This window comes from Nicotiana tabacum, chromosome 1 (assembly GCF_000715075.1).
Source record: "Nicotiana tabacum cultivar K326 chromosome 1, ASM71507v2, whole genome shotgun sequence".
In the NCBI taxonomy this organism is placed as follows: domain Eukaryota; kingdom Viridiplantae; phylum Streptophyta; class Magnoliopsida; order Solanales; family Solanaceae; genus Nicotiana; species Nicotiana tabacum.
In genome coordinates, this window is record NC_134080.1 from 49,756,604 (window position 1) to 49,768,624 (window position 12,021).

The window sequence follows — 12,021 nt, forward strand, 5'->3', positions numbered from 1 at the left end:
ATTTTCTATGTAGGCAGATTGATGAACAAAAATTTCGTTTGCCAAATGCTCAATTTGCAAACCAAGACATAATTTTGTCTTTCTAAGATCTTTCATCTCGAATTCCTTCTTTAAATAATCAATTGCCTTTTGGAGTTCTATAGGAGTTCCAATAAGGTTTATGTCATCAACATATACGGCAAGTACAATAAATTCTGATGTTGTTTTCTTTATAAAAAACACATGGGCAAATGGCATCATTTATATAGCCTTCCTTTAATAAATACTCACTAAGACGATTATACCACATTCGTCCTGATTGCTTTAGACCATACAACGATCTTTGCAATTTGATTGAAAACATTTCCCGGGACTTTGAATTATTTGCGTTTGGCATTTTAAATCCATCGGGAATTTTCATATATATCTCATTATCAAGTGAGCCATAAAGGTAGGCGGTAAACACATCCATTAAATGCATGCCAAGCTTTTCATGGACAACAAAACTAATGAGATAACGGAACGTTATAGCATCCATAACGGGTGATATGTCTCTTCATAATCGACACCAGGCCTTTGTGAAAATCCTTGTGCAACAAGGCATGCCTTATATCTTTGTACCTCGCTTTTCTCATTTCTCTTGCATACAAAAACCCATTTATAGCCAACAGGCTTAACACCATTAGGTGTTTGGACTACAGGCCCAAAAACTTCATGTTTTGCAAGTGAGTTCAACTCTGATTGGATTGCTTCTTGCCATTTTGGCCAATCAAGTCTTTGTCGACATTCTCCAACAGATTGAGGTTCAAGATCCTCACTTTCTTGCATAATGCTAGATGCAACATTATATGCAAAGACATAATCCACCACTATATCCACTCGATTCAACTTTGTCTCAATATCGATTGGATTTATTGATAGTTCCTTATTTTCTTGAGCCTCGGGCTTAGTGGATTCCTCATGAATCTCAGAATTTATTAAATCGTGGATTTCTTCATGAGGTTCTTTCGTAGTGTCATTTTGATCATTTGTTTTCCTTTTTCTAGGATTTCGATCTTTGGAACCTAATGGTCTGCCACGTTTTAGGCGCGCTTTTGACTCATTAGCTATGATACTAGAAGATTGTCCAACAGGGACATCAATACGGATTGGAACATTCTCTGCAGGGATATGTGATTTTGTTATCCTTTTCAAATCCGTAAATACGTCTGGCATTTGATTTGCGATTCTTTGCAAATGGATAATCTTTTGCACCTCTTTTTCACAAATAGAGGTACGTGGATCAAGATGAGATAATGATGGATTTTTCTACAAAATTTCCCGTTTGGTTTCACCAACTTCTTCCCCTAATTTTGGGAAAAGTGTCTCATCGAATCGACAGTCTGCAAATCGTGCAGTAAACAAATCCCCCGTCAATGTTTTAGGTAGCGAATGATGGAGGGCGATTCAAACCCAATATATATTCCTAACCTTCTTTGCGGACCCATTTTGGTGTGATATGGCGGTGCTACAGGCACATATACTGCGCATTCAAAAATTCTTAAATGGGATATATTAGGTTCATGACCCAAAACTAGTTGCAACGGGGAATATTTATGATAATTTATCGGTCTGAGACGAACTAGCATTGCTGCATGAAAAATGGAATGACCCCAAACAGAAGTGGGCAGCCTCGTTTTCATGAGTAACGGTCTTGCTATCAATTGCAGACGTTTAATTAAAGACTCTGCAAGACCATTTTGAGTGTGAACATGAGCTATAAGATGTTCTACTTTTATCCCAATTGATAAGCAATAATCATTAAATGCTTGGGATGAAAACTCAGCAACATTATCAAGTCTAATAGACTTAATTGGATTATCGGGAAATTGTGCCCGTAATCGAATTATTTGTGCCATTAATTTTGCAAACGCGAGGTTGCGAGATGACAATAGGAACACATGGGACCATCTAGAAGATGCATCTATTAAGACCATAAAATATCTAAACGACCCACTAGGTGGGTGAATAGGTCCATAAATGTCCCCTTGTATACGTTCCAAAAATGCAGGGGACTCAATTCCAACCTTTGTTGGTGATGGTCTAATAATTAACTTGCCTTGATAACATGAAGTGCAAGAAAATTCATCATTTAAAAGAATCTTTATATTCTTTAATGGATGCCCATTTGAGTTTTCTATAATTCGTCTCATCATAATCGATCCAGGATGTCCCAATCGATCATGCAAAGTACAAAAGTATTGGAATCAATAACCTTTTGGTTTACAATAGAATGTGCCTCAATTGCACTAATTCTTGTCCAATACATGCCACAAGATAAAGATGGGAACTTCTCAATAACCCTCTTTTGGCCAGAGACATTCTTGGTAATGATGAGATATTCAAGATTATTCTCATCTATTGTCTCAATATGATATCCATTTCGACGGATATCTTTAAAACTCAACAAGTTCCTCTTAGACTTGGAGGAGAACATTGCATCTCTATGATAAGTATTGTTCCCTTAGGCAGAGTTATAGTAGCTCTTCCAGAGCCTTCAATTAATTTACTACTACCAGAAATTGTAGTAATATCTGTCTTACACATATTTAAATGAGAGAAATATTTCTTCTTTTTGAATATTGTATGTGTCGTACATGAATCAATTAAACAAATATTTTACAATTGAACTTTGATCCAAGTTTGCTTTGAGAGATATCCATATTCGCTTCCCATTGTTTGACATACAAAAGAAATATACGAATTAATATTAGTATTTTCAGAGAAAAAGAAAAAATAAATAAAGTTAAATCAATGATTCAATAATGACCTTTTAATGCAATTTCGACCTTTTAATGCCTTTCTCAGTTTAGTATGTCTCTGCCAAATATGCTGCTACTCAGGTTCTAATCGTTTTTGGCGGACACTGACGGTGACGGTCAAGCACAAATTGCAAGCCCGCCAACTCATATAAGAAGTCCTTTTGAGTTAACTTGGCTATCTTCATAAACCTCTTGTATGTGAAATATAATCTACAATCACCGACTCTAGAAAATCTACTGAATCTTCTTGAGACGGTAGAGTCTCGTGCTGATAACGTGTGATAAAACAATAAAGTAGAAGAACAATATTACAGAGAAAGAGAGAGTAATTTTTATTGAATTTTGGGATGATTTACAATGGGGTAAGACCCCTTTATTTATAGGGGAAAAATGACTTAGCCACAAAGTAAAACTCTCTACAAGATAGTCATTCACTCTAAATAGAATTCTATTCATAACATTTTAAAGTTTTATGAGTGGAGAAATAATTTTCACCCAAAAACTTGCATAAATCAATTTTGGGAACTTGAAAAACAATTTCTAAATTTTTTTCAGGAACTGGTCAAATTCCCCGAACAAATAATGATTTTAATTTTTTTTTAAAATAGCCAAAATATATAGCCAAACTATATGCAGTCAGACATCTCTATAATAGTATCGATATATAACAATCATTCATTATAAAATCTAGTTATTTATGAAATCAATTTTTATGTTATGTTATAATATATGTTCTCTATAATAACATTTCATTATAACAAGCAAAATAATTAGGAGCAAATGAGGCTGCCACAGATAGATTTGTCTCACACTATCTCATCAACGTACTTTAGCTTGTACTTTTATTATTTTCTATTTTCTATTTTCCTTTTTGACAGGACAGTTTGCTATGCCGTACCTAGTTTGAGACAGTTCTCTTTCTACAACTTTTGCTCGCCTATTCAATTTATTTTAAACAATATATTTCTATGAGATTAGAGATAAAAAGAATGCATTAATAATCTCTTGCACAATTGGCTAAGCACCGCAAATAGGTATATTTCTATCCGTATTCGCACAATGACTAGGTTCAAGATCGTGGTCTATTCAATCATATTGCAATCAAGAATTACTTCTTTCAAGTTCAACTCAAGATTCATTTATTTAAGTTTACTGTTAGCTGGACAGTGAAATAATTAGGCTCAATATATGAATAAACAACTCAATATGATATATTAAATCATCAAATCAATCTTTGAATATCAACATTCATGTAAAACCATAATCCCAGAATAAATGAGTTTAGCCATGCATAGTCATTGTAGCAATCTTAATAGATTCCCAAGAATACATAAAAATCAATAATAGAAGGGAAAAAGAAGGACTCAAGATGAATTCCACGATTTCCGAACTGTATTATGGATTTTCTCTGCTTCCAAGTGTGCTCTTGCCTCTCCAAAGTCTTCTCTCCCTTCAAAAAGTGGCTAACTATCATATTTATATGATTTACAATTCAGTTGGGGCGAATTTGGCTTTTCCTAATTCGGATTAGAGAAGCTGATTTTTTTTGTTGCTCCCGTCCCGGTTTGGAGAAATGATGTCAAGAGGCTTCAGCTATGGCGGTGACAAGAGAAGAAATGTGAGTAAAAAGAGGAAATGAGAAAAAGCAGAAGCAATTATTTACTTCATTGAGCAGAAAAATAGTCATTGTTACATTGAGCTAAGAACTAAGCTACTATTTATTCATTTGTTAGTTATAACTAACTCAACTACTATGTATAGTGTAATACTAACTAATCTACTAACTGTAATTTAGTTAAATAGGTGGGGCCTATATTTCTCAACATTCCCCCTCAAGCTGAGGGATGAAATACATTCTTCATTCCCAGCTTGCTTAGTAAGTAGTCATGTTGTGGTTTACACAGAGCCTTTATCAACACATCTGCTATCTGTTCTGTTGTACCCACATGCTAAGTTTGAATAATCCCTTGTACTAGTTTTTCTCTTACAAAATGACAATCAATATCTATGTGTTTAGTTCGTTCATGAAAAATTAGATGTGTAGCAATTTGGATTGCTGCCTTGCTGTCACAGTGTAGAGGCACATGCAGAGCAATATCCACTCCTAACTCCTTGAAAAGTCCAACCAACCACACAATTTCAGCTACTGTGGTTGCCATGCTTCTGAACTCTGCTTCAACTGAGCTTCTTGATATTGTTCCTTATTTCTTTGACTTCCAGGAAATCAGTGCATATCCAAAATTAACCACATACCCTGTGACTGACCTGCTAGACTCAACACAAGCTTCCCAATCTTCAGAATCACTATCTTTCACTACTTGATCAAACTCAACAGAAGTAAGTTTTTGATTAAACTCCAGAGGTGTATAGGCTGGTTTACCTTCTGCTAGGCCAAGTTCAGATACCAATTCTAGGGCATATTTCCTTTGACACATTAGGATACCTTTCTCAAACCTTGAGAACTCAATGCCAAGGAAATATTTTAGCTCCCCTAGATCCTTCATTTTAAACTTCTCCTACAAATCTTTTCTGACTTGCTTAATAAGAAGTAAGTTGATGCTAGTTACCAACAAATTATCCACATAAACTAGGATGACTACAAGATCAGCTCCTATTCTTTGGTGAAGAGGGAATAGTCATAGTGGCTTTGAGTAAAATCCATGTCTAGGAGTGCCTCTGTTAGCTTAAAATTCCACTATCTAGGTGTTTGCTTCAATCCATACAAAGACTTATATAGTTTACAAACCTTTTGACTCTCCCCCTGGCTTGAAAAGCCATCAGGAACTTGCATGTAGACCTCTTCTTAAAGGTTACCCTGCAGGAATGCATTATGAATATCCATCTGAAAAATTTACCAACCAGATGCAGCAGCTAGTGCAACTACAGCCCTCCCTGTGACCATCTTGGCCACATGGGAGAATGTGTCTGTATAGTCCAGGCCTTCCTGTTGACTGTAGCCTTTGGCTACTAGTCTAGCTTTATATCTTTCCACATCACTATTTACACTACAAAAAAAACTGAAATTAGCTATGATCATCATCACTAACGCCCGTAGCTAGCAGAATTTCTTGATAATTCGTTGCTAATCCGTCGCTAAATGAGATTAGCAATGGATTTTTCTATTTAGCTACAGAAGTTGCTCGTCGCTAAAATCAAAATTTTTAGTAGTGTTAGACTTATACTTAACCTTGAAAACCCACTTTCACACTATAGGAACCTTCGCTTGAGGTAGATCAACCAAGGACCAGGTATTATTGTCTTGTAATGTTGAAATCTCAGCCTGCATAGCTTTAATCCACTTTGGATCAGCACTTGCTTCTTTGAATGTTCTGGGTTCAACAATAGCTAATATGCAGCAAGAGAAGCCCTGTAGTCTAAAGACAGTTGATTGTAAGAGACAAGTTGTGATACAGGATAGGGACAAGTAGATTTCATGGGCTAAACTACATAATCAGTTAGCCATATAGGAGGTTTAGAAGTCCTAGAAGATCTTCTAAGACCTTCATGAGAGACTGAGGGTGCAGGAGGAGGAATAAGGGGGGGGTTGGTTCAGAATTGCCACCATAGAGAGGACTTGAAGGAGAAGACATTTGTTGAGCATCAAAAGCAAGTAAATCTGAGATAGATACAGGTTGGCTAGCACTCTTTTTGATTGATGCATTAGCGAACTCTAGTATAGGAAATAAGGGAGAAGTTCCAAGTTGCATGTGCTTAAAGGGAAAAATGTCTTCCTTGAAGACAATATCTCTACTAACAAAGAAGCCCTTGGAATGTAGATCATAGAGAATATAGCTCTTTTGAGAAGATGAATATCCCATATGAACTGCTGGAATTGTCCTAGGACTGAACTTATCCCCCTTTTCACTTTTGTGGTGTAGCATAAGCTACCAAACACTCTCAGATGTTGTAAAGAAGGTATCTTCTTAAATAGTGCTTCAAATGGAGACTTACCTTGAAGAAGACCAGTAGGTAATCTATTTAGTAGATATACAATTGTAAACACATACTAAACCCAAAATCTTAGGGGTACAAAGGCCTGAAATCTGAGAGCTCTAGCCATATCCAATATAGTTCTATGCCTTCTCTCTACTACCCTATTTTGTTGGGGTGTATAGACACAGGAACTCTGATGAAGAATTCCCAGATTGTGCAACAGATGATGAACTTAATCATTCACAAATTCAATGCCATTGTTAGTTCTGAGGCACTTGACTGCAGTTAAACTGATTTGACACCATTGTAAGAAAGTTCTTTAGAACTACAATTGTGTCTGCCTTAGTAGTTAATAGGAAATCCAAATATATTTTGAGAAATCATCCACCAAGGTTAAAAAATATCTCTTGCCATCATGACTTGGTAGTCTATATAGACCCCAAACATCTGCTTGAACAAGATAAAAAATAGGAGTAGATCAAGATGTTCTAAGAGGAAAAGGTAGCCATGATTACTTTGCAATAGGACATACAGTACAATGCTAATGTTCAGTTATAAGCAACCCTTGAAGATTATGTAGTTTCTGCAGTACTTTTAGAGGAGCATGTCCTAACCTTCTATGCCACAAAGAGAAATCATTACATGGACTTGTATTATTCTGGCTACCAGTCTTATTTGTGCTAACAATAGTATTTACACTTGGTGATATATGATGTTCAGGAGTTCGTCTCTCTGCAGCCTTGAGGATAAAGAGTCCAAGTTCTTCTCTACCAATCCCCAGTACCTTACCACTGAAGATTTCCTAAAAGACACAAAAGTCAGGAAAGAATGCCACCAAACACCTTAACTCTTTTGTGATCTTAGATACTGAAAGTAAGTTATACTTGAAATCTGCAATGTGAAGTATATTCTGACTTTTCTTATTTATGAAGAAAGAACAAATTCCAATATGTGTAATAGAAGCTTGTTCGCCAGTAGGCAATTGGACTTTATTTTTATCCTTCTCTGATACTTCTTTATAAGAGTCCAATAGATTTAGACTATGCACCATGTGATTAGATGCTCCTGTATCTACTATCCAATTATGATCCACCAAAGTAGACATAAAAGCATGTAATATACTTGATGTCCATGTAGTAGCTAAGTTAGCAATAGGTTTAGTATCTTTGCCCTTGTTCAGCATCTGCAGAATTTGTTGATATTGCTCTGGAGTAAAGAACCGATCTGGAGCAGCATAATTCAGTTGATTTCCTTGTGTGTCTGAAGGCAGATTTCCATAATTATTCTCCATATGATTCATATTGTTGTTCACATTATTTGCTTGAGCATTGAAAGTACCTCCTCTTCTCTTATTCTTGAAATCACTAGGATATCCATGAAGCTTGAAACAGTTTTCCTTTGTATGACCTTTACACTTACAATACTCACACTGAACTGTTGATTTGTTGAAGAAATTCTTAGGTTTGTAACCTCCAGAGTAGCCAGTGTTAGTGTAACCTCCAGAAGTATTATATACTCCATTCTAACCACTATTATGGGCTCTATTACTCATCATGGTAGTAGCTTCATTGTTATCATTAGAATTATTCACATGTTTTCCAGTAATCCTTTAACTTTCTACATTGATTATTATGGCATAAACTTGGTTTAGATTGGGTATTGGTCTAGTCATAAGCACCTGATTTTTGGCATTTTTATAGGTGTCATTGAGACCTGTCAGAAGCTGATGGTGTTCTATATGTTTCTGTGATGCAAGACAACCACATGAAGGTGGTGGAGTAAGTGTTTCATACTCATCCCAGAGTTCTCTCAAATGAGAGAAATACACCACAGAGGATACTTCTTGTGTCAAAGTAGCAATTTCTTTATATAGATAAGCAGCTCTAGATGCATTTAATTTTTCAAATCGTTCCCTTAGATTTTCCCAGACAGTATAGGCATCAGATGCATAGATGACAGTGCTAATCAAGTTTGGTGCCACAGTATTCCTAATCCATGCAATACTATTGCATTACACCTCATAGATCATGAAGACTAACATCATAGTTACTTTTTTTGCAGGTGCCTAAGACAAAACCTGATTTGTTTTTACCATGCAACACAATTTTCAAAGATCTACTCCAAATATAGTAGTTTTTAGAACCTTGTAGCTGAATAGATATGAGAACAGAACCTTGTGTATCGGATGGATGAATGTACAGAGGATGATGATGATCGACTTGATCAACTGATTATGCGAAGGTCTGATTATCAGCAACTTCTTCATTGGCCAGCATTATTGCAGGCATTGAAGGAAAATATCTGAGAATTCTGAGATTGAATAGAAATGCAGCTATTGACAGTCAATTGAGGCTCAATCGAACAAATCTCTAAACCCTAGCTTGCGAGGAGTGAGATCCAGATTGAGAGTTGGCTCAATTTATCAGATTTACTTAGGTAATTGACTCAATTAAATCTGTCACAACTGAGCTAACACTCGTTTAACTGAGCTATGATACCATGTCAAGAGGCTTCAGCTATGGCAGTAACAAGAGGAGAAATGTGAAGAAGAAGAAGAAGAAGAAGAAGAAGAAAAAGAGGAAATAAGAGAAAGCAGAAGCAATCAGTTACTTCATTGAGCAGAAAAATATTCACTGTTACATTGAGCTAAGAACTAAGCTACTATTTATACACTTGTTAGTTGTAACTAACTCAACTACTAATATAGTATAATGTAATACTAACTAATCTACTAACTGTAGTTTAGTTAAATAGGTGGGGCCTACATCTCTCAATAAGCGAACCTTGCTTTGCTGTCCCAGATTTCTGTCTCTAGCTTTTCTTTCGCCAATTTTGATCATATTTGATCCTTTTCCGCGCAAGTTCGTTCCTACACATAAGAAACACGTAATGAGCATATTTTTACTTCAAAATAGTGTGAGCCCCCGCAACTCACACAAAAATTAATATGAAAACACATTCAAAACATGCACTTTTCACCCTTCATCACATTACTTTCTTTTGGTTTTTCTTTTCAAAATATTGCACGTTACAAAAATTTCTTAGTTAAACAGCGGTAGTTTCATTTTCTAATTAACATTTCTGTGTTCAGATTTGAGTAATAATGCTAATCACATGCAGGAAGATTGAGTGCCCTTCTGTTTTTGCTGTCTCAATGAAAAAAACAACCATTTTCTGAGATCTCTTATTAGGGAACCATACTGCCATTAATTCATAATCGTCTATGATCGATTGTTTAATATTTTTTTGGTAATTAAAGTTAGTTCCTTTTTCTACTTTAATATATTCTGTCGATCTAAAGCAACAGTATTGTTAACTACGTACTGTTGCTTTTCCGGCGCAATTATATTAAACTCAAAACGAATAGATAATGAATGCATAAAAGTTCTCTGCTTTTTGTGACATTTTTAAAGAAATTTGCAGGACTTGTGCATAGATGCTTAAGTTGTTTTGATAATTAACTTGACGGTGTTCCCAGCAAACTTTGCTGTAATAAGAAAATAGACCCTATATATTGGCTCTTAATTCTTACACTTGATTTTACGTTATAAACAAAACAAAAATAAGTACATAATGAGATGATTAATGTTGACATTTTCTGATGATCCTTATGTAGTTATTTCGTTTCGTGTGTATAATCTCAATCAATTCAGCTTTAGCGTCTATTGCTGGTTATATCTCGATAGACGTATTTCAGAATATATATTTTTTTCCACTTATTGGGAGTGGAATTAAGCTAGGTGTAAAAAGACCAGAAAATTGGACTTGGCCCAGCCAATTAAGAACAATTTGGACTTCTACTTTGCTGAAATTTAAAAATAGCTAGATTTACAAGTGGTCATTCAAAAATAGTCACAGTTTCAAAAGTCATCGAAATTTCGCCACTTTTCATGTAAAGATAAAACTAAACGAAAACATTATTCAAAATCCGGAAAATACTCTAGCATAATATACTAGAATTCTAGTATAATATACTGGAGCCAGCAAAGTATACCGATCCAGCATAATATGCTGGAAGTTCATACACAGGTGCACCTAACTCTAATATATTATACTGGATCGATCTCTGTTGCAGTAAAATAATGGCTATTTTTCAATGACTTGACAAACGATGGCTATTTTTTGAATGACCAGTCCGAAAACTAGCCCGTGCTATTTTGACTAATGGATTTGGATAAAGAACTTTAGGTCAAAATAACACGGGCTAGCCAATTTTCAGGCTGGTAATTGAAAATAGCCATCGTTTGCAAAGTCATTGAAAAATAGGCACTATTTTGCTGCAACACGGAAAGTGCAGCATAATATACTGGAGATTGGAGCAAGTGCGTATGAACTTCCAACATAATATGCTGGACCAGTATATTATACTAGAACTCCAGTATATTATTTGGAGTTCTAGTATATTATGCTGGAATATTTTTCGGATTTTGAACAGTGTTTTAGTTCCGATTTATCTTTACATGAAAAGTGGCTAAATTTTGATTATTTTTGAAAGTGTAGCTACTTTTCAATTACCACTTGTAAATATGGCTATCTTTGCATTTCAGCCAAACTTTAGCGGGGGAATTTGCATCTATACCCAGTTTTTGAGCCACCTTTTAACTTATACCCGCTTTGCAAAAAAAATTGCAAGCGTACCCACTTTTCGTGTAGCTTCAGGCATATGGGCATGAAGTAGCAAGAATTTATGTCTGAAGTTTGAACTTCAGATTTTTTTTCCTAAAGTGTGGCCTGACTTGCAAAGGCAATCACGCAAACTTCAGTTCATAAGCAAGGGCAAACTTCAGTTCAATTGTTTATGCCTGAAGTTTGAACTTCATAAATTTTTGCCTGAAATGTAGCCTTATCAAAGCAAAACTTCAGATATTTTTGCTTGAAGTTAGGCCTGACTTGCAAAGGCCATCACACAAACTTCAGTTTATAAGCAAGGGCAAACTTCAGCTCAATTGTGTACTTCAGATATTTTTCTATGAACTTCAGACATTTTGATATAAACTTCAGATATTTTGACATAAACTTCAGACATTTGGTTATGAACTACATATATTTGGCTAAGATTGTCAAACATATGGGATATATACTTCAGATACTGAAGTATAAACTTCAGACATTTGAGTCTGAAGTTAGGCACTGCTATTGGTTATCCTCGTTTCCATGGCTTATTACGCCATATGAAGGTGACGACATCTCAGATGCGATGTTGGATTTCAATGCATTGCATGAGACTGCAAGGTCAGTTGCGGTGAAAGCTTTTGCACTATTAAAGCGAGGTTGGAGCATACTTAATAAGGTTATGTGGAGACCTGAT

The 12,021-nt window shown here is 35.5% G+C and overlaps 1 protein-coding gene across 1 annotated transcript in view; it reads right to left on the reverse strand.

Moving 5' to 3' along the window:
• Positions 1 to 5,631: 5,631 nt before the first annotated feature.
• Positions 5,632 to 12,021, reverse strand: part of LOC142162679 (uncharacterized) — a 42,819-nt gene continuing 36,429 nt past the window's right edge. The window contains exons 3-8 of the mRNA XM_075219189.1: positions 8,392 to 8,716; positions 7,582 to 8,142; positions 7,411 to 7,515; positions 6,281 to 6,664; positions 6,026 to 6,147; positions 5,632 to 5,785 (exon numbers count right to left, since the gene is read on the reverse strand). Coding sequence (XP_075075290.1) covers positions 5,632 to 5,785; positions 6,026 to 6,147; positions 6,281 to 6,664; positions 7,411 to 7,515; positions 7,582 to 8,142; positions 8,392 to 8,716 — 1,651 coding nt within the window. The remainder of the gene's footprint in view (positions 5,786 to 6,025; positions 6,148 to 6,280; positions 6,665 to 7,410; positions 7,516 to 7,581; positions 8,143 to 8,391; positions 8,717 to 12,021) is intronic.